Source organism: Miscanthus floridulus, chromosome 17 (genome assembly GCF_019320115.1).
Source record: "Miscanthus floridulus cultivar M001 chromosome 17, ASM1932011v1, whole genome shotgun sequence".
Lineage (NCBI taxonomy): Eukaryota > Viridiplantae > Streptophyta > Magnoliopsida > Poales > Poaceae > Miscanthus > Miscanthus floridulus.
The window spans coordinates 69,058,398-69,080,250 of record NC_089596.1 but is presented as its reverse complement, the minus strand read 5'-3'; the positions used below and the strand labels follow the sequence as shown (position 1 = coordinate 69,080,250).

General features: G+C 47.6%; 2 protein-coding genes across 4 annotated transcripts; both read right to left on the bottom strand.

Moving 5' to 3' along the window:
• Nucleotides 1-1,793: 1,793 nt before the first annotated feature.
• LOC136517389 (induced stolen tip protein TUB8-like) lies at nucleotides 1,794-3,089 on the bottom strand. 2 transcript variants are annotated; one of them, XM_066510943.1, is made up of 2 exons: nucleotides 2,213-3,089; nucleotides 1,794-2,087 (listed from the first exon to the last, which is right to left on the bottom strand). In XM_066510943.1, exons 1-2 carry the CDS (start codon nucleotides 2,953-2,955, stop codon nucleotides 2,024-2,026), a joined length of 807 nt encoding a protein of 268 aa, XP_066367040.1. In that variant the 5' UTR covers nucleotides 2,956-3,089; the 3' UTR covers nucleotides 1,794-2,023. The 2 variants fall into 2 exon arrangements, with proteins under 2 accessions (XP_066367040.1, XP_066367039.1); XM_066510942.1 differs by having other exon boundaries at nucleotides 2,217-3,089.
• Nucleotides 3,090-3,580: 491 nt separating this feature from the next.
• On the bottom strand, nucleotides 3,581-21,782 carry LOC136517388 (vesicle-associated protein 1-2-like). Of its 2 annotated transcripts, none has more exons than XM_066510940.1 (8): nucleotides 21,420-21,782; nucleotides 6,745-6,815; nucleotides 6,439-6,520; nucleotides 6,132-6,247; nucleotides 5,539-6,042; nucleotides 5,298-5,363; nucleotides 5,112-5,189; nucleotides 3,581-4,186 (listed from the first exon to the last, which is right to left on the bottom strand). In XM_066510940.1, exons 1-8 carry the CDS (start codon nucleotides 21,472-21,474, stop codon nucleotides 4,070-4,072), a joined length of 1,089 nt encoding a protein of 362 aa, XP_066367037.1. In that variant the 5' UTR covers nucleotides 21,475-21,782; the 3' UTR covers nucleotides 3,581-4,069. The 2 variants fall into 2 exon arrangements, with proteins under 2 accessions (XP_066367037.1, XP_066367038.1); XM_066510941.1 differs by having other exon boundaries at nucleotides 5,298-5,360; nucleotides 21,420-21,760.
• Between the last annotated feature and the right edge of the window lie 71 nt (nucleotides 21,783-21,853).

Genomic DNA, 21,853 nt, shown 5'->3' with positions numbered 1-21,853 from the left:
TAAATGATCTGTGATCTATTGCATAATTGCAAGTGAACATGTTTATTTCTTGTAAGTACTAATATCTAATTTATAAACACTTTGGCACTGCAGGGTCTCAGTCTTGTTTTGTTAGTGCTTTGATGACTTGTCTTGATGAAGAAGAGGAAGAAATGGTATTCCTATTATTTTTCCATATTCCAGTTGTGATGAATCGATGATTTAGTTCTATATAATATATAGTATATATACTGATCTATTCTCTGTATCTTTACTTTGCAGGATGTACCAGCTTCCACAGTTATTGATGAATGATGATGATTGACGATGATGGCATGAAATGAAGATAAAGGCCTTCTGAAAATTCTTATTTATATAATAGTATATTAATAGTCCTATTCTCGTTTTTAAGTTTCAAGAAACTCTAGTACTCTACTGGTAGTCTGGTACTGCAGCATGCACGTGCACTTGCCTTGGGCCATTGGCCTTGGATTGTTTTAAATTTTTAATTGTTCATGGACAACGGAATGACCTTGAGTGCATGTTAATTATCTCCAATTCAGACGTAATTGTGCATGTGCTTGACCATGGGTGCTTGTTATCTTCATTTCAGACGTTCAGTACTTCATATGCGGCACAATTGTTGTAAAGTTCGCGGGTTTTGGGGACCCGCCGGGTTCGGGGCCGGGGGCAGATCTTCACCCGTCATAGGTTTCGGGTCAGGTTCGGGTAGTGTTGTCGGGTCTCGGGTGCGGGTCCGCGGACTATCGACCCGACCCGAACCCGACCCGTTGCCATCTTTAGTACGGAGCAAAATTCACCGCCGGTCGTGTTATTCAGATCCTTAAACTTTCAAGGTTATCACCACAGATCCCTAAACTTGGCTGGTGATGTCATCTCGGTCTTTGAATTTTCAAGATGATCACCGCAAGTCCTTAAACTTGGCAAGCGGTGTCATCCGTGTCCAAATCTAATAATATTAAAAGTTACATATAGTATTACAAGTTTCTCTATTAAAAGTTACCTACTATTATTAAAACTTTTTTCACAAAAAAAAAGTTTTAATAATACTATTATAGAAGTAACTTTTCTTCGTTATTTATACTATAACATTATTATTAAAAGTTTTAATACTATAATATTATTATTAAAAGTTTTAATACTATAATACTACTATTAAAAGTATTATAGTATTATAGTATTAATAATAGAGAAAAGTTATTTCTATAATACTACTATTAAAACTTTTAAAATAATACTAAATTAGAAGTAACTTTTAATAGAAAAAACTTTTAATACTATAGGAATTTTAATATTATTTTAATACTATTAATGATACATAAATATTAATTTAATTTTGATATTTTTTATTTTAGTTTAAACCTAATATATTTGTTGTTATAAATTATTTTAATACTTTAAGTTATTTTTTGTTGATGTAAATTGTTTATATAATTTATATTTTCATGATAAATATTATATAAATAATGATTGATTAATTGATACATGTTGGAGGATCCACGTCTAACGTACCGTCATCGTGCCACATCGGCTTATAGAGTTGGTTAGACCATATTTGGACAGGGATGATACTGCTTGCCAAGTTTTGGGACCTACAGTGATCACCTTGAAAGTTCAGGGATTGAGATGACACCGCCGGCTAAGTTTAGTGATCTGCGGTGATCACCTTGAAAGTTCAGGGACCTGAACGACATCGTCTGTCAAGTTTATATGGACCTATAGATATTACTTTAGAAGTTCACCGCCGACCAAGTGAAAGGACTGAATTTTGCTCTTTGGACGGCATAGACGGCTTCGCGAGAATGGATTGATCGATCGAGCACATTATATTGAGTCCACCCCACGTACAACTAACGCATCCATCCATCAGCATTCAGCAATATGCATGATCGATGCGGGCGTTGCACGTCTCGTCTAGCTCTTCGCGGCCTCCTTCTAATCCGTTAATTAGTTGGCGGGCGCTTCGCTCGCGACGGTGGCAGCGGTCTGTTCGTCGTCGGTGGTCTTCTCCTCCGCCTTGTGCTCATCGACCGCCGGTTTGGCCTCCACGGGTACCGTGGTGTTCTGCATCTGCCCAGCGGATTCCCCTGCAAAATTAACCGCATACGTAACCAACATACACAGGCCGGGTCAGTTTCACTTTGTAATCAGAAATTGAAATGGTGCATGGACAAGGAAAATTCTTATCGATCTGGTCCGTAATAAATCGTACCCACCATCCACATTTGTGGGAGCAGGCGACGTGGCCTTGTGCTCCTCCTCCTCTTCGACGTTTTTGCTCTCAACCGTCTTCTCCTCCCCGTCGTCTTTGAGTTTGAGTTCGAGTGGTGCTAACTCCTTGGCCTGTTCCTCAACCTCGGGGGCATCCTCCACAGGTGCCTCGTCGGCCATGGTGGATTCAGGAAGCAGATCCTCCTCCACCACTGGCTCAGCCGCCGCGGCTTCGATCGCCATGGCGGCGGCGGCAGGACTAGGAGCAGAAGCGACGTCATCCTTATTGTCCACCACCGCCTCCTCTTTCTTGACCTCCACGACGACGGCAGCGGTAGGAGCAGAAGCGACGTCGTCAGCGGCGACATCCTTATTAAGGACCACCACCTCCTCCTCCTCTTTCTTGGCCTCCACGGCGACGGCTGCGGCAGCGGGCTTCTCGAGGGACATCAGCACGATGGTGTCTGCCTTCGAGTCGACAGAGAGAGGCTTCTCGGCGTCGTCGGCGGACGTCACCTCGCCGTCGGCGTCCGCCTTGGGCTCGCCGGCTACTACCACCGCATCCTTCATGACGTCGTTGACGGCGACGCCGCCGGTGTTGCCGGAGGACGACGACGACGAGGTGGAGGAGGTGTGGCTTGCGCCGGTGGAGACGACGGAGGACTTCCTCCGGAGGAGCTTGCTGCCGCCGCCGGCGCTGGTGTTGCCGGTGGCCACGGCCTCCTTGGAGCCACCGCAACCCATGGGCGGCCGGCGCTGGCGACGCCGACGCTGGCGCGACGGAGGAAGAGAGCGAGCGAGAGAGAGAGAGACGGTGGACAGGGAACGGACGGAGGAGAGGAATCGTCGCGTTGGGCGTGCTTGAAGGATCGGAGGCGAAGAGACGCCGAGGGGGCACGCCCGTTTTTATAGACAAGGACAAGGACGGAAGGACACGACCTGACGTGCTCGCACTTATGCAACGCGACTGCACGCTCGCATTCACATGCGAGGAAAAGTCAACGACCCTGACGAGTGGGCAAACACAACAACGGGCATAAAAGTTTGGAAAGCCATGGATACGCGAGGTTGGCACTTGGCAAATTGTCGGTTGCCAACACATCGTTCGTTGCATGACGTGCCGCCCAGTTTTCTCCCTCAGATACTCCGTCTGCCGGCCAGCCGGCCGCCGGCCGCCGGAATGCAGTTTGTTTTGGTTTTGCCAGCCACTAACTCGTCGTTTGGTGGGCTTCATTTAGTCACCCGTGAACTTCGTCCGCCGGCAACAGGCCAGCCGATTTTGGAGCTACATATGTAGACAATGCCAATCTGTACCGCCATAGTAGCATCATAGGGAAGATTTTATACTAGTAAACAACAACCATTCGTCACCAAATCTTATCTTAAATGACCTAATTGACGAGGACCATAAAAACTCTTCATAGTTTCTGTTCGTATTGTGAAAAGAACAAGGGGAGGAGGTTCCTTCTCATGCAAGGAGAATAATGAAGGATCAAGGTTATGATCTCCTGGTTACTGGGCTTTCTCCTTGATCAAAGCATATATCAGCTAGCGAGCCTCATCCAGGACTCGCTGGTAACTTCCCAGGAGCCTCGAATGATCTCCTCGTGTCGGCTCCTTGCTCAGACAAACCACTCTATAGCTCTATACCAAGTTAAAATTGCGCTGCTCTATTTCTATACACTCCAGTAATTATCACCCTAAGTCCTAAGATGCATGCAAGTTCATCTGACTAATGTGACAATCATGACGTGACAGTAGTTTCACTCTAACAAAGTAACCCAGGTTCAGGAACTCAGCGGCTCCAAGAGAGATCAGCAATGGCCGCCCAGGTGCTTCATCTAAAAATTCACCATCCTCATAGGGGCAGAAGGTAACCGAGCGAAATGCCAACAACTGCCATGTAGATGACGAAAAGCAGGGGGAAACCGGTGCTAGACTGACTCCGTGCAGCGCTCGCCCTTTTCAAGAATACCTATTTAAGAGAACCATTTACAATCAGTTAGAGACGAACGCTGGAAACAGTACACTTGCAAAGAAAACAGTCCACAAGTGATAAGCTATTGTAGCATGCTACTGAGTACTGACTCGAGTTGTCAAACAATATACAGGAAGCAACCAGGGGTGGACTCCCAGCAGCTGTAGGAAGATGAGGGGAAGGAGCCCCTCCTAACATTTTTATGGATCCACCCCTATAAGTAACCGGAGATCATAAAGCACGATAAAAGAAATTTAGATATGCATTTCAGACTCATGGTTGTGAACATTGATACGGTGATACTCCAAAAGCATATGGATACTTGGGGGGGGCAAAGTGTTTAAAGTTGTAAATTAGAAAATTAAAGAAACATTTAGCCTAATGCAAGAAAAAAACTATGTATGGGTATCAGTCAACCCTGCAGTTGAGAGCCTATTAGTCTGGTCAGATGCTACCCTTCACCATTCAATACATAGAACAAGGTGTTAACATGCCAAGAGTAGCCATTATTTGGGAATGTAAGTTGGGACCACTGTTCCAAGTTATTAGATGAGAGAAATGGGACTGATGTTTGGTTGTTAAGAAGTTATTAGAATAAGAGTTGCTTTTATCTGGTGCAAACAGAACAACGTCCCAGCACGGTAAGTCGGCTCTCGGTCTCAGATATGGCAAGCTGGAAGACTATGCCACATATCTTATGGATCTATTTGACAGAATTCTGCCCCCAGTTGACTGTCACATAACTTCAAATGGGCATAGGGATGAAAAGCATGGCAGCTCTTCGCCAAATTCAAACACATGTGCTGTGCATGGAAAGCTTATATTTGTCGTTTAACAGCTTCAGTTATCATGAAAATGGACACATGATTAAGTTACTGCAAAATGGTTTATGAAGGTCTTTATCAACACAATAAAATTTTACCATCTCTTTCTGCAATTTATCCCGCTCTTGGATGGCAGTTCTGTTTGCTTCCCTCAATTTTACAATCAAAGTTTTAGCCTACAAAAGAGGATGATGCAACAATGTAGCATTTCAGAAAAGGAACATCTTAAGATATTCAAAATTCAAACGATCAAACACAAATATTTGGCACTATATATTTCTTACCTCTTCAAGTTTTACTTCAAGATTGTTAAGTTTCATCTGTAAATTTTGAACATCTTTGGTTACCTGCTAAAGGGGTAATATATAGAATTAAATACATCAGAAGTTAAGAACTGATGATTGGTAACCAAGTGCCTGTATTTAATATTCATCACCAAGACAAACTGACAAAATATAGTAATGGATTGTTAATAAGCTAAACAGATGTAGCAGAACATGAACAATACTTGAAAAATAAGCCTACCTGAGGTATATGAACATTATCAGCATTGGTAGATTCTTTATCACTTAACGATGGAACTTCACTTGGAGCAGGAGTATATTCCAGCGGTGGAGATTCTTTCAGATCTACACTTGCTTCTGTTGAAGAAAACTGAGTTTCTATAGAGGCAACAGAGGTTTCTTGCAAATTGGAAGCAGATCCCGACAAAGTAAATGAAGCTTGTTTGGGTGGGACTAGAAAATCTTGCAGGATAGTAGGGCATTCGTTTACAGGTGAGGAATTTTCATTGAAAGTAGCAGTTCCACTTAAAGAAGGAAAGCTTGCTTTCAGAGAATTACGAACTTCATTCACCACATTAGGTGCTTCATTCACATTATCCAGTGTCTGCTCTGTCACAGAAATCCCAGCTGTTTCCTTGGCATGGGGAACTCCATTGATGAGCTGCTCTACTTGAGACTCTGTTATGCTGACAGTGACAACTTTCAACTTCTTCTCCTCAATATATTGACCAGTTTCTTTGGAGAACTACAATGAAGATTGAGTCAAAGTAAAATAGAGACAAAGATGCAAAGAAACATCACATAAGCTAAGCATAACTTGGTGCATATACTTACAAAAGCAGGAACAATGCCCTCATCAGCTGTACCAAACGGAACAACTGTGGTCTGAACAAGAAACTTGTCTTTTGATTGCAAATCAAGTGGAGCATTCTTTAGCGCTTGCATAGTAACTACATTTTATTTAAACAACAACATTAAATAAAATGACAAAAAAGGAAGTAAATTGCACTCTGAAGAAAAACAAAATCCACCATGGCATCTAGGAAACGATGCCATCTAGCTTCCACAATACTCTACAGCAATGAATTCTGAGTATGCCAAAGCACCAATTTCACCAGTAGCCAGTAAAGACAACGTTTACCTGTAAAATCACGTGATGCCAATGGAAGAATAACTCCTACATTTGGTCGAACACAATATTTTTTTGGATAAGTTGTTTTAACCTGTTACATATTCAAATATCCAAGTCACCAGAACAGAAATTGGTATAAATGCGAATGTATGAAAACATTAGGCCTTATATTGTTTCATCCAAAGAAAAAATAGATAGCATAGTGTGCATCAAATGATCATTGATCAAACATTACCCTATAACAACAGTATGAGAAAAATCTTAACTCCATAGCACAAAATAACCATAATACATAACATAAGATTGGAGACCAACCTTGAATGCGACATATTGATCTGACTTATTAACAAGATGGATACAACATGAACTCTGTTTCTTCACCTCAACTGATAATAAGTGAAAGTCAGATAAATATTCATTTACAGGTGGTAGAATAAATAATAATATGAAATTACGATCTTAGACTATACTCCCTCCGTCCCAGTATATAAGGCGTAACCACCTTCGGTTCAAAGACCAAGAACGCATTTAATTCTCTCTCTCAACACTGCATCGATGTATGTGTGTTTAGAGAGAGCACGCCTTATATTATGGGACATGAATAAAAAGTGGTTACGCCTTATATATTGGGACAGAGGGAGTAATAAAAAGCCTAGTTAACATTCACTAACCTACAGATGGTAGAATCAATAACAATAGAAAATTATGATGATAGACTATGATATCCTAGTTAACATTAACAAACCTCTGAAGAATAGCATGTTATTCATAAAAAAGGAAAGAATAGCATGTTAACAGAAAATTACTAAACAGTCATGAAAACTGGAGCTTATGACTTGCTATGCTAACTCCAGCTTCATTCAATTTACCAATCTAAGATACTGATTTTGGTATTATTCAAATCTTATGGAAACACATATGATATTCTTTGATCAAATAATTTGCTTCACAGGCGGATAAGAGTAAATCAGCATGATTTGTCAAGCGCGGACCAAAATCATTTGACAGTATTTAGATTATGAGTAGGTTCAGATCATACAAAATGGCAAAACCAACCAACCAGGGTTACAGTACAGTTTTACTGTGATGGTTGGTCATTGTGACAATTTTCAACCTAAATAATTAAAAGCCCGTACTAATAGTATCACTGCAGATACCAGTACACAATAGCAAAACTGTTCAACATATGCAGCCATAGCTGGAGATAACAGTTTCACTGTAACCAATAACCAACTCCTTCACTCCTGTTTCTGTAAGCAAGGATAATACGCGGCAATAGTAGATTGATTATGAGAGTACAGAGTACGTGATTGTATAGGCAAGGATGCTCTAGGGTTTTTGTTTATAGAAATGGCACCGACCAGGGAGATCCTTACCTATGCAGCTATGCCTATTAGTTAAAACTAATATATATATGCAGCATGGGCCTATGGCTGGCGCATGGCCGATGGCCCAACCAGATTAGTCATCTAACAGTTTCATTGTCAATTCACTTTTGGCAACTCAGTATGTTGCCACAGTACATAACCAAAATTTACACTAGAATCTCGATCTCCAGTTTAAACAGATTCCAATTATTCTATTTCTCAATTTTGGTCATAAGAACCCCCACAGTTCCTGTTCAGCTTCACAATGCATATGAAACTTTTTGTTTCTTTAGCTAAGCTCATCCAATTGTATTCCAATACACGACTACAACCAGCCTTTAGCTCTTGTCCTAACTACCTGTTGTAGGGTCGAGATGGCGACTAGAGGGAGGTGAATAGTCGTTTCTAAATTTAATCGCGCCGGCTAACCGAAACAAGTGCGGAATTAAAACTATCGGTCTAGCCAAGACTACACCCCTCTATCTATGTTCTCTAGCACCTTGCAAAGATCCTAATTAAGCAACAAATGTGCCAGAGTAGCTAGAGCTCACCTAAGTAGCTAGAGCTCACCTAACCAATTCTAGGAGCAAGGTCACACAAATCTATGCCACTAGTATTTCAAGCAATGAGAGAGCTCCTACACATGCTAGTAAGCAAAAGCTCAAAGCCAACTAAGCTCACTAGCAATGCTCAATAACAAGGCAACCAATGTCAAATTATAGAGCGCAAATACTTAGCTACACAAACTAAGCAATGTGACTAACAAGGTTACACAAACCAAATTAGTCACGCAAAGGAGCTACTTCTATGCTACACAAGCAAGAAGATAATTAGTGAGCTATACAAGCAAACTAATTACAAGAGCAACTACACAAGCACAATGTATATAAAAGTAATTACAAGCTTGTGTAACGAGGATGCAAACCAACGGGAAGAATAAAGTTGACACGGTAATTTTTCTCCCAATGTTCACGTGCTTGCCAACACGCTAGTCCCCGTTGTGTCGACTGCTCACTTGGTGGTTCGGCGGCTAATTGGCATCACCCGCCAAGCCCGCACGTCGGGCACCGCAAGAACCTACCCCGAAAGTGAGGGTAGCTCAATAACACGTTTTACTAGAGTTGCTCTTCGCGGCTCCTGCGGGGCGAGCACAATGTCCCTCACAAAGCTCTTCTCCGGAGCACCGCACAAGCTTCTTGCGGGCTTCGACGGAGACCACCACCAAGCCGTCTAGGAGGTGGCAATTGTAACAACCCGGGTTTTTGGAGAAGCCAAAAATACGAACTTTTTAAAATTTTTCCTTCAATATGTGAAGCATGTACATGCTAGGTCAAACTAAGAACAATTTATAAATAAATTGTTGCATACATATAGAATTACTTGTAGGAGTTTGCCGAAATTCTTTTGTTTGTTTAGTGTTTTGTGTTGGATAGCACAAGTTCGTAGCAAATCCTTTTGATCCCTTCTAGAATATCTTATGAATCCCTTTTCCTCTCTCTCAATTCGTCTCTTTAGTTTCGAATCCCTTAATCTAATTCATAAAGTCAATCGACCTTCCTTGTAAATCAATGCCCGTGAATTGCCAACCCTCGACATGGACCCCACTAGGAGCTGTACATGTTGGCAACACATGTATACCAATTTAGGAGCTCTTGGAAGTAAATATAATAGAGGAATAAATAGATAAGGAATTAGAAAAGGGAAAAGGAAAATAAGAAAGCCAAACCGGCCCAGCCCGCTCGCGCCCACCTCGCCCTAGCTTGGCCCGCTCGCGCGCACAGCCAGCCTAGCCTGGCCCAAGCAGCAGAGTTGGCCCCGCTCGCCCTCGGCCTCGGCCCAGCCTGCCCCGCCAGTGCCTTGACCCAACCGGCGCAGCAGCCCGTGGCCTGCTTGGCCCAGCATGGCCAGCAGCCGAAACCGACGCCCCTTGCCAACCCTAGGCAGGAGCAGCCGCTCCAAGCCGCCGCCGCCAGACCGCTTGCGTGCGCGCAACGAAGCCCCGCGCCCTCAACTCACTCCGCACCTCCGCTCGATGCGCGCCGCGTGGGCAGGAAGCGCGGACCCCGAGGATCGCCGCCGTCCGTGACCCCTGGCTGCCCTAGCCCGCGAGCATAAGTAGCCCGAGCCGCTGCCATCCTCTTCTTCCTCCAAGCCGCCGCCATTCCCTTCTTCCTCCCTTCCTCTCGTCCTCGCTGCCCTCCAGTCCGGACGCAGCGCCTAGAGCCCTCCTCGCCGGCCGCCGCGTCCACGCCGTGCAGCGCCCCATCACCACGACGTCGCCCTCGGCACCGAGCCAGCGCCAACGCGCTCTGCCTCCAGCCACCACCGGGACGCCTTGAGGCCACGGCACCGCCGCGGAGCTCTGGGTCTGCACCGAGCCCCGCCGTTCTTTGCCACCGCGCTGCGAGCACAATCACCGAGCGACCTCGCCATCAAGCCTGCAACACCGGACGCGTCATCGAGCCGCGCAACCACGGAAACTCCACGGCCTCGCCAAGCCGCGTCGCACGGAGACCTCGCAGCCACGGATCCGCGTCAAGCCCCGGCGTCGACACCACGTCGAGCCGCCATCCACCTCATCTCCATCACGGCCTTCACAAGCGGACGGTGAGCCTTCTCTGAACCCAAGACCCCACCTTCGACGCCTTTCAATGACCATGCCTGACCGGCCTTGGCGCCGAGTTCTGAAACCTGCAGCGACGCCGAGCCCTCGGAGACCGTGGCCGCCACGGAATGTCCTTGCGTTGGACCGTCACCTACTTGGGCCTCGACCTCGCCCTGCACCCCGACCACGGCGGCGCCGCCTTGAACCGCAACCAAGAGCCACCGGCGCCACCTCCATCCACCAAGCCGGACAGCCACACCACGACGTCGCGGCCACGATCGGAAACGCCACCACCTTGACGCGATCTGCCCGCACCGAGCCCTTCCTGCACCAGGCGGCCTGCCTCCATCCTCTGATGACGGTGAGCCTCCCAAAGCCAAGCTTTCGCTTTTCCTTGCACCGCAGTGGAGTTTGTGCCTAAGACTGGCCTTCGTGCCGCGTTCCTTCACTTCACAGGGAAGCAGCAAGCCTTGAAGCACCCTTCACCGACTCCGTCGCCCCTCCGGCCACCCGCTGCTCCGGCCTGACCAGCCGCAGCCGACCCGGGCCATCTGCAGCTAGCCACGGCCATGACCAGCAAGCCACAGTTGGCCAGCAACTGGCTGTAGCCGGCCATGGGGGGCCGCAGCAAGCCGTTGCCAATCGGGACGTGCTCTGGTAGGCCACCTATGGCCGTAGCGTGCCCGGACGCCATGACCAACCCCCACATTGACTATGTCAATCCTCAAACCGAACCCCGCCTTGCCCATGCATGCCCGGCCTTCGAGCTGCTGTTGCAAACCAAAGCCGGACTAAAGCCCTACATGTTGCCGGCCCAAGACCGATGACCCCTCCATGTGTCTGGCCTTCGAGCCGTGTTTTTCTGTAGGGACCTCGTCAAACCGCACGATGCCAACGCTCTTGGATACATCGCACACACGCACTCGTCGTGTCATTCCGTTGCACTCACGCCTCGGATGACACTGGCATGAGCCTGTTTACGTTGCATAGAAAAGCACCGTGCCATGACCTTGGATGCCCAACCATAGCGCACTGTTGCCACCGCTACACGCTCGTGTGAGGCCTAGCCCGCCTTTTTTTTTACCACCATGAGTTCGAGTACACCGAGAACGCCACGTCCTAGCCACGGCCGTGACCGAACTCCTGGAGACCGTACACAACACCTAGACTGCCCCTGTTTAGCTGATGCTAGCGTAACCCTCGCTTTTCCGCTTGGGAGGCGTACAGGTGTGCCTTGGACATGCCTAACCCCCACACACGGACGATACAGACACACACCCCGCAGTCCCCTACACCACCGTGACCTCCCAACCATGCCGTCGCGATCGCGACCATAGCCAACGCACGGACTCACGCGTGCACCGACCTGAAAGGACCAGCCTTGCCAGTGGCCTCAATGTTCATGGCCCTTGGCTGTCGTTTCGACGCCCCTGTGCAACAGCTGACAGCCACGCCGCACTCCTGGAACCTCACGTGCCCAAGCCTCCACAAGGATCTGACTCGCCATCTGTTTGCGCACTTGGACACCTTCACCCTGTAAAGAACGCTGATGCCGCCAAGTCCCCCGACCACTCCGACCACCTCGGCGACCACTCCGATCACCTCCGCGATCACTCCGACCACCTCCGCGATCACTCCGACCACCTCGGCGACCACTCCGACCACCCCGGCGACCACTCTGACCTGCCTCTCCTTTAGACCAGCAGGAAGACCCCACCGTCTTGCCGGACGCTTTCTTCACTAACCCTTGCGGTGTTTGACAGCAGTAGGCCTATCTTAGCCAGTCGCTGCCACGCCCGGCCAGCCATAGCCAGCCTTTGGCCAACCATAACCACTTGTAACCAGCCGCAGCTAGCCATAGCAGGCCGTAGCTGGCCTCAGCTGGCCAGAAGAAGCCACAACCCTCCGGGACAAATTACAACAACCCTTGGGCCTCCACATCTTTGCCACGAAGTCGAACGCCATTCCCGTCACCGACGAAAGCCCCTTCCTGCTCATTCTTATACTCGTTCGTACACTTGCAATACGTGATCTTGATCTATCTATATCTGTCTGCACCGTGCCCTTGTGCAGGTCTACCCATTCCCCCTCGCTATGGAATGTGCTACTCCGTAGTCGTGTCGAGTTGTTGCGTCTTTCGGTCGTGTTTGGTTCTTATCGCTGTGTTGTTGCCTGTGTACCGAGCCTTCGAGCCGGCTGAGGGATCGTACCTCGTTCGGACGTTACGATCGCGAGTTCGCCTCGCCATGACCATGGAGCTACGCCACTCTTTTACTTTTACTTGCCTCTTCGTGCTCAAACCTCCGTATGCTTGTACCTTGTATGACCATCGCATTTCCTTGATTCCCGCGGTGACAACCGCACCGCTATGAACTAGAGAGATGTCTTAGTGCCAGTGCACCTAAGTCAGGTACCCTACGAGTGGTTTGCGCACTTATACTCTTTAGTGAGTCGCTCCTTCCAATGCCCTGTTTTCTGTCGTGGCGTGTGTGCTGGAAGGAGCAGACCTCCGTTCCTTGCTGTTATTGCCCTATTAGCCGCTCTGTTCGATCCCGCCTTGTCCATGGAGATTGGATCAAAGATCGGACTATCTCTTTTTAGCTAGCGAAGCAATAGTCTATGTTGTACCTCGGACCCGTGCGTGTCGACCCGATTGGCCGTCTAAAACCATCTTTCCCGAAGTTGTGTCTGAGAACATGACAGGGATGTGCCTAGCTAACCCCCGCTTCTTTTGTTTTGCTGAGCAACTCTCTTCTCGGCTCCCGACGATATTATGTCGTGAGGATCGAGAGAACCCGTTGCTGTCCAATCTCTTTGCGCTACCGCTTTCTACCATAGCGGGCGAGCCGAAGTACATTGGAGCCAAGTCACAATAGTGTTATCGTTCTTGTTTGCTACTCGTGTCCAATTGTGACTTGCGGGTTAAGGCTATAAGAGCCGAACCCCGTCGTTCTTCTTTCTTGAGGCCCGACGTCCAATCCCCGTCAAGTCAATGACACCGGATCAAAAGATCGTGAGCCGTGGTGTTTGCTCTGGATAAGCTCTGGCTTAAACCGTTTATCGTAAAGCCATACCGGCTTGGCCATGACTTAAGCTTGTGCTTAGCAAACCACCACTTGTGATTCCTTGGCCCGACGAAATCGGACAACCGCCGAGAGGGTTAAGCCGTGTATCTCTTATTGCCTTGCTGGTGTTATTGGATTTTCCTGCGTCTTGTCGTCTTTTCGAGTGTTGAGTGCTCTCTTGCCTTGCGTGTCGCTTCGCGAAGTAGCTGACGATCGGACCAAGAGAACGTGGACGACGACCAGGACTGCGGAATGGAGTCAACGCAGGAGGAGGTGACCCCGCTAATGGAACACCAACGAATGGAGAATTGTACCACTACTACCTCTACATCGTAGGTGTCATGGCAGCACCCTCTTTTAGAGAATCCTATTAGACATTGCACAATATCTAGAACTGCTAGCGCTTTATATTTAATCATTTGCTAGTATATTGATGCATGCTACTACCTGAGCCATTATCACCCTGATGCAACCCACTCTACCACGTCACCCTACCTTGCGCATTCGCTCACTTATATATGCTTACTTGCTTGTTTGCTTGCATATTACATCACTATACTTATTATTAACTCCACTTCACATTATGTCGGGGATGTGATGCTGGTGGTGAACCCCTGGGAATGGTTTGGCTATGGGAGCCGGACTTAGTGGTGTGTGAGCGTGCTGCGTGTGTCTTGGGTGCGTGGAGAGTGAGGGTTGTGTCGACCGAGCTGGAATAACGACGAGCCTGGGGCGAGTCTTGCCATGTGGTGCTACCTGGGCACTTGGATATGGAATACCTGTGGCGGGTAAATGGTAATTGGAGGTGGCCTTGGGTGTGAACCTCGGAGAGGTGGAGCCCGGGGTAGAGGTGTTGTGGTGGCACGTAAAATGGAAACCCTGATGAAGAGACTCACCGGGAATCATTTACATCCCACTCGCCCTATATGGTGCGGGACGGTCGGACTACTTGGTAGAACAATGCCACTACTGCTAGGCGAACGTGTGCAAGGAGGTACGGGGTGCGCGGTTTCCCCCACACCCTTCCGAGACTTCAGGAGGCCTTGTGGACCTGGCTCTCGACATCCGGAGGGCCCCGGCTCTGTCTACGACTCACAGTATCAGCCATCCCAGACTAGACTTGGGATGTACCAGGGCTGAGAGATAGGGTGGCATCGTTCTAGGCTAGCAAGCGGCCGGAATCTGCCTAGACGGGGCACCGTCGGGGATGGCTATCTTGTGGGTATGTAAAACCTCTGCAGAGTGTTTGGTTGATCGATCGATACATATGCCGACTTGTCGGCTATGGACCTTTCCTGGGTTTCGCTTAAACTAGATAGGAGATGAGTCCTTCCATTCTCCCTCCAGGGTTGGGGTATTTTCCGGCCGTGAGCCAGAGGCTGCGGGCCGTTGAGACAAGTGCTGAGAGGGAGTCGGCCTGTCGACCTGAGTGTGTGAGACGAGATGTGGTGATGGTGGTGTGGTTATGGTTGGGATGGGATGGTGGATGGATATGGATGGAGGTGGATGTGTGTGGCTAGGAATGTGTAAAAACTGGATATTATTATTACATTACTACTGTTACTTGCTTCTCATGCGCTAAGGATGCAAACCACAGCCACATATTAGGATCGCCAGATCCTCTTGTTTTATCTTTTCCACTAAAGCTCATTGGTGCTGACTATGGCCTGCACACATCTGGCGGTGTGCAGATTTTCTTGCTTCTCAGAGATGCTGACTTTAGAAGAATTAGAAGGTCTCGTGCCTACGCTCAAGTTTGGTTCGGAGATGAAATTTACGCTGCACTACGTCAACTCTGATGATAACCCGTGAAGGAGGAGCCTTCACTCGATAGTCTTCCGCTAGATTAACTCTGTAATAGGTGTGTACCCCAGTGATGTAATATCTTGTATTCTTGTAATCTTACGATGTATGACTGTGATCGACTGATATATGATAATATGATGGAATCAACTATTGGTTTCATCATATTACAATTCATTCTGTGGATTTTCCCTTCGCGAAAAGTTGAGGATGTTTCAGCAATCTCCAAGAGTAACAAGTACCACCGGCTTACAACTCGATCACCTAGTGCCAGTCGATGCAACCTCACGATGCAATCGCAATAGAATCGCTCGCTCACACAATCGGATGATCACTATCAAACATATGTGATATGGAGGGCTCCCAAGCACTCTTAAGCATGGACACAAAGTCCCCCGAGGTGCTCAGCCTAAGCCATGGCCGAGACCTACTTCTATTTATAGCCCCACGAGCTAAAATAGCCGTTACCCCTTCACTGGACGTTTTTCGGGTCGACCGGACGCGCCGGTCATATCGACCGGACACACCCTACCAGCGTCCGGTCAACGGATGCATGCCACGTGTCGCCTCCGTTCAACCTCAGTCACTGGATCTCAACGGTCGACTGTCTTGCTCCAACAATCAAGTTGCGACCGGACGCAGCACAGTGAATGACCGGATGCTGCTACGCCTGAGTCCGGTCGTTTCCAGAGAGCTCCCAGAGCCTCTGTTTTACGACCGGACGCGTCCGGTCCGCCATGACCGGACGCAGACCAGCGTCCAATCAGTTCTGCGCCCGCGCGCCAAACTCCAACGCTGCCTACGTCACCGTACGCCATCCTGACCGGACGCGCCCTGCCAGCGTCCGGTCACTTTTAACGCCAGCGTCCGGTCGAAGACCGACGCCTGCACGCTCTTTGCTGCCACTAACCGGACGTAGGACCCCAGCGTCCGATGTACTCTGTGAGATCCTGTCTTTTCTATATAGGGCGCCGGTAGCACCGTCAGACTATCCGTCTCCGCCGGTGAAGTTTCGAACCCTTCTCGCCTCCGTTTCATCGCCGAGTTAATCCACATCAACTCCAACTTCATCTCCTTTGTAAATGTGCTAACATCACCAAGTGTACACCACCATGTGTATGTGTGTTAGCATTTTCACAATCATTTTACAAAGGATTAGCCACTCAACTTACCACGCCACTCGATCCAAGCGACAATGCAAAGTTAGATCACTCGAGTGGCACTAGATGACCGATATGCAAACAAGTTTGCCCCTCTTAATAGTACGGCCATCTATCCTAAACCCAGTCATCAACTTCTCTGCACACCTATGACCGGTGAAATGAAATACCCTAGGTTATACCTTTACCTTGCGCATTCCATTCCATCTCCATTGTTGATGCAACACATGCACCAACATGATCAACAATGATATGATTCACTTCATATCATCACGTGATCATATTGGTTCATCGATCTTGACTTCACTTGCTTTTCACTGTTACCTTCGTCCATCGGCGTCAAGTCCTGTTCAAGCTTCACCGTCATGCGGTCCATCGCTCCAAAGCCTCCGACTTGCCCTTCACGCTTGCAACCGGTCTATCAAGCCAAGTCTTGTCTTATCTTCTGCACCTTGATCACATGACTCAATGTCATGTCTCATGTTCAATGAGCTCCTTCATCTTCACATGTGTGAGCTTTGCAACATTTCTGAGCCATTTTTACCTTCATGGCATATGTTGCTCACTCACATGTATCTATAGACTAATCACCTGTTGAAAGGGTCGAGATGGTGACTAGAGGGGAGTGAATAGTCCTTTTTAAAACTTAATCACGTTGGCTAACCGAAACAAGTGCGGAATTAAAACTATCGGTCTAGCCAAGACTACACCCCTCTATCTATATTCACTAGCACCTTACAAAGATACTAATAAAGCAACAAAGGTGCTGGGCTAGCTAGAGCTCACCTAACCAATTCTAGGAGCAAGGTCACACAAACCTATGCCACTAGTACTTTAAGCAATAAGGGAGCTCCTACACATGCTAGTAAGCAAAAGCACAAAGCCGACTAAGCTCACTAGCAATACTCAATAACAAGGCAACCAATGCCAAATTAGAGAGCGCAATTACTTAGCTACACAAACTAAGCAATGTGACTAACAAGGTTACGCAAACCAAATTAGCCTCGCAAGGGAGCTACTTCTATGCTACACAAGCAAGAGGGTAACTAGTAAGCTACACAAGCTAACTAATTACAAGAGCAACTACACAAGCTTAATATGTATAAAATTAATTGCAAGCTTGTATAATGGGGATGCAAACCAACGGGAAGAACAAGGTTGACACGATGATTTTTCTCCCGAGGTTCACGTGTTTGCCAACACGCTAGTCCCCGTTGTATCAACCGCTCACTTAGTGGTTCGGCGGCTAATTAGCATCACCCGCTAAGCCCGCATGTCGGGCGCCGCAAGAACCTACCCCGAAAGTGAGGGTAGCTCAATGACACGCTTTACTAAAGTTGCTCTTCGCGGCTCCCACGGGGCGAGCACAATACCCCTCACAAAGCACTTCTCCGGAGCACCGCACAAGCTTCTTGCGGGCTTCGACGGAGACCACCACCAAGCCGTCTACGAGGTGGCAACCTCCAAGAGTAACAAGCACCACCGGCTTGCAACTCGATCACCTAGTGCCACTCGATGCAACCTCACGATGCAATCGCACTAAAATCGCTCACTCACACAATCGGATGATCACTATCAAGTATGTGTGAGATGGAGGGCTCCCAAGCACTCTCAAGCATGGACACAAAGTCCCCCAAGGTGCTCAACACCAGCCATGGCCGAAGGCCACTTCTATTTATAGCCCCAAGGGCTAAACTAGCCGTTACCCCTTTACTGGGCAAAAGTCGGGTCGACCGGACGCTCCGGTCGTGTTGACCAGACGCTGGACCTCAGCGCCCGGTCGCCCGATGACAGCCACGTGTCACCTGCGTTCAACGGCAGTCTTCCGATCTCAACGGTCATCTTCTGACCGGACGCAGCAGCTTCAACTGACCGGACGCTCCGGCAAAACTGACCGGACGCAGAAGCCTCAGCGTCCGGTCGTTTCCAGTAAGCTCCCCGAGGCGTATTTCTTCGACCGGACGCGTCCGGTCCACCTTGACCGGACACAGACCAGCGTCCGGTGCAATATCCTCGGTACTGTGCAGACCCGTCAGTTTGACCAGACGCACGCTGCCAGGGTCCGGTGCTTTCAGACCCAGCGTCCGGTCAGTTGACCGACGCCAGCGTCTTCACGATCAACTCGTTTTCACTTCTAACTTCTTCACCCTTGCTCCAATGTGCCAACCACAAGAATTTGCATCCGGCGCAATAGAAAATAGGCATTCCATTTTTCCGAAAGCGCCACTATGTGTATGTGTTAGCTTTTCACAATCATTTCTCAAAGGATGTTAGCCACTCAACTTGCCACGCCACTCGATCCTAGCGACGATGCAAAGTTAGATCACTCGAGTGGCACTAGATGACCGATATGCAAACAAGTTTGCTCCTCTTGATAGTACGGCCATTTATCCTAAACCCGGTCATAAACTTCTCTACACACCTATGACCGGTGAAATGAAATGTCCTAGGTTATACCTTTGCCTTGCACATTCCATTCCATCTCCTACAATGTTGATGCAACACATGCACCAACATGATCAGCAATAATATGATCCACTTCATATCATCACGTGATCATATTGGTTCATCGATCTTGACTTTACTTGCTCTTCACCGTTGCCATCGTCCATCGGCACCAAGCCTTACTCAAGCTTCACCGCCACGCGGTCCATCACTCCAAAGCCTTCGACTTGCCCTTCACGCTTGCAACCGGTCCATCAAGCCAAGTCTTGTCTTGATCTTCTGCACCTTGATCACATGACTCAATGTCATGTCTCATATGCATTTAAGCTCCTTCATCATCACATGTATGAGCTTTACAACATCTCCAAGCCATTTTCACCTCCATGACATATGTTGCTCACACACATGTACCTGTGGACTAATCACCTGTGTATCTCACATAAACACAATTAATCCACCTAAGTTGTCACTCAATTACCAAAACCAAACAAGGACCTTTCACCTGTGTATCTTACATAAACACAATTAGTCCACCTAGGTTGTCACTCAATTACCAAAACCACATAAGGACCTTTCACCTGTCCACCTAAGTGACTGGTGAGACAGGAAGTCCAAATAGGTTCCAGCTCTCACACTTGAATCATAAGCATTGTTCGGGATGGCTTAATAGGAACCAGAGATCTAGAGTCTAGAATTCTCTACAGATATGAACACCAAAAAAATCATTCCACTAAAAATAAAGTTAATCAATTTCTTAGCCATGAATGCATAAATCAATTACGCAGAATATCTTATTGTCTTGCGTGATCAATACACAATGAATAATACACCCCATCTAGCACAAAGGAGAAAATAAACAAGTTTGCTCCATTACTACCACTGGTCCCAACTACCCTACAATTAAGTACAGTGTGATTGAATACAGCAGTCTAATAGAGTCCTACTAGCCTCTTTCAACACACCTAACAGCATGTTCTGCTATTATTGTTCCCAATCACAAGAAAGTGGTGAATTTACATCAGATTAACCTACTTATCAAATGAACATATGTGACAAGCGGCACATGCCTGCCCATTAAAATACAAAATTACTCGCAGCAAAAGAACGACCTATTCCAATATCACATCATATCCAACCACCAGCACCAAACCACAAGAAAGGATCCATTCTCTTAACTAGCAACTATACAAATTCTTGTATAGAAAAAAAGACTAGTAAGTCCATCGTAGGTACCATGTTAGAAAATGTTAATGCCCAGTAAGTCCCCAAATTTTGTATGTGTTCTCATGGGGGTTGGGTTAGGACATGCTTAAATGGATCATGAACAATCAGTAACTCCCATGTTACACAAGTATAAAAACTACAAAACAAAATTTCAAGTTAAAAAATTGTCTTATTTGCATGGTACAAACAATGCAAACTATATTCTGGTTAAACCTCCAAAACGGCGGATGAAACATACTATTCCAACAACTAATGAAGAAATATAGATTCTATGATTCCTCGAACCTTTGAAAGGCAGATTGTAGTTTGTTACCAACCATGCACGGAACACCTTACCAGCATGTTCCCGTTTAATCCCCTCTCAACACAAGGTAATTTGTTCACATTGGATAAAAGTGTAGGATTTTGTTTTGTCAAATGCATGGTCACTGACTCTTAAGTGCCTTGCACAACCACAGGCACAACCTGCTTCTGTGTAGTATAATTACAGAAACAAACTCAGATCAGTCCTATTTTTACAAAGGTCCCTGGACCAAAGCTACATCATACAGAACAAGTAAGGTTGTTTGTTAGCTCGCTCAATCTCCTTTGTCACTTGAAACAAACTGGCCGTGTTTCACCTAACACCTCTCTCTGCATCCTTATGCATATAACACGCACTCTGCACTATCTGTGACATTACCATGTTTTGTTCACTCTATTTCCGCATCATCACAAGCGGCAAGCAAACAGTCAGGGAATCCAGAATGTCACTGCTACAACCACTTCACCAAATGTGCATATACAGCAAGAAGATATGTCACATTCCCTCACGCCAAACTTCAGAGCCATTGACAGAAGGACAGCACAGGAACTAATACTTGTTGACACCCCAACCACTAAACCACCTATTAGCACTAGCGCACTTGTTGACTGGAGAACAGATGGATCCGACTGAAAGTACAAATCATGTTATGAAAGTGCTAATACCACGGTTGGTACAAACAATCGCAAGTAATAAGATTATCTTGACTGTCGTACATTCTAAGTTGCAAATTCGAAATCGAAGCATGGATAGTTAAACCCTGGCGCAAACACGCTGACCCACCCGTCCCGTCAAAACCCCAATCTGACCCAAGCATTGCAGCATCATGAGAAATCAACCGAAAACTTACGCGCCAGCGGATAATCACAGACCCGCCCATGATCAGAGGCCAATGCATCAGGCAAATCAATCCGCCAGGCCCGGGATGGATCGTGGCGACTGAATCACTGAACTCGAGCCCTCCATTGGGCTGAAAAGGAGGGGGAGGGGTCAGGGAACGAGAAGGGGGGCACGTACCGAGGAAGCGGAGCTCGCGGGGGTGGATCTCGACGAGCACGTCCTCGCTGCCCATCGCCGCCTCCCCGGCCGCGCTGGCTAGAGAGTAGAGAGGACGGACGCAGAGAGATCGAAGCACCTGCTCTGCCTCTGCGTGCGGGCGCGTGACGTGCCCCTCGGAGCGGAGCGGAGAAAAGTGTGGACTGGGCGCGGACGGGGATGCCACTCCGCCGCCTTCCACAACTCCAAGTCCCCGTCAGCCTCGCCGAGACGCCCGACTGTTTCGGCCGCCGAAATGCAGGCCAGTGCGAGTGCGGTCCTCGTCCGTTTCGAGAAGTGAAAAGGGCTTCCACTAACCGTTGTGAATGAATTCACTGGAAGCCAAACCAAATGATGCCATTCATATATGGGCCTCTCTCAGGCTACGTTTATGGGCCCTGGGCCACCATTTGGGA

Bases quoted from the DNA above. Each gene is read 5' to 3' on its own strand.
- LOC136517388 (XM_066510940.1), bottom strand. From the start codon at position 21,474: ATGGGCAGCGAGGACGTGCTCGTCGAGATCCACCCCCGCGAGCTCCGC. The intron at 6,816-21,419 runs GTACGTGCCCCC...ACTTATTATCAG, and splicing joins CCGCGAGCTCCGCTTCCTCG to TTGAGGTGAAGAAACAGAGT. The intron at 5,364-5,538 runs GTAGGCTTATTT...TTACCCCTTTAG, and splicing joins ATAATGTTCATATACCTCAG to CAGGTAACCAAAGATGTTCA.
- LOC136517389 (XM_066510942.1), bottom strand. From the start codon at position 2,955: ATGGGTTGCGGTGGCTCCAAGGAGGCCGTGGCCACCGGCAACACCAGC. The intron at 2,088-2,216 runs GTGGGTACGATT...TTAATTTTGCAG, and splicing joins TGCTCCCACAAATGTGGATG to GGGAATCCGCTGGGCAGATG.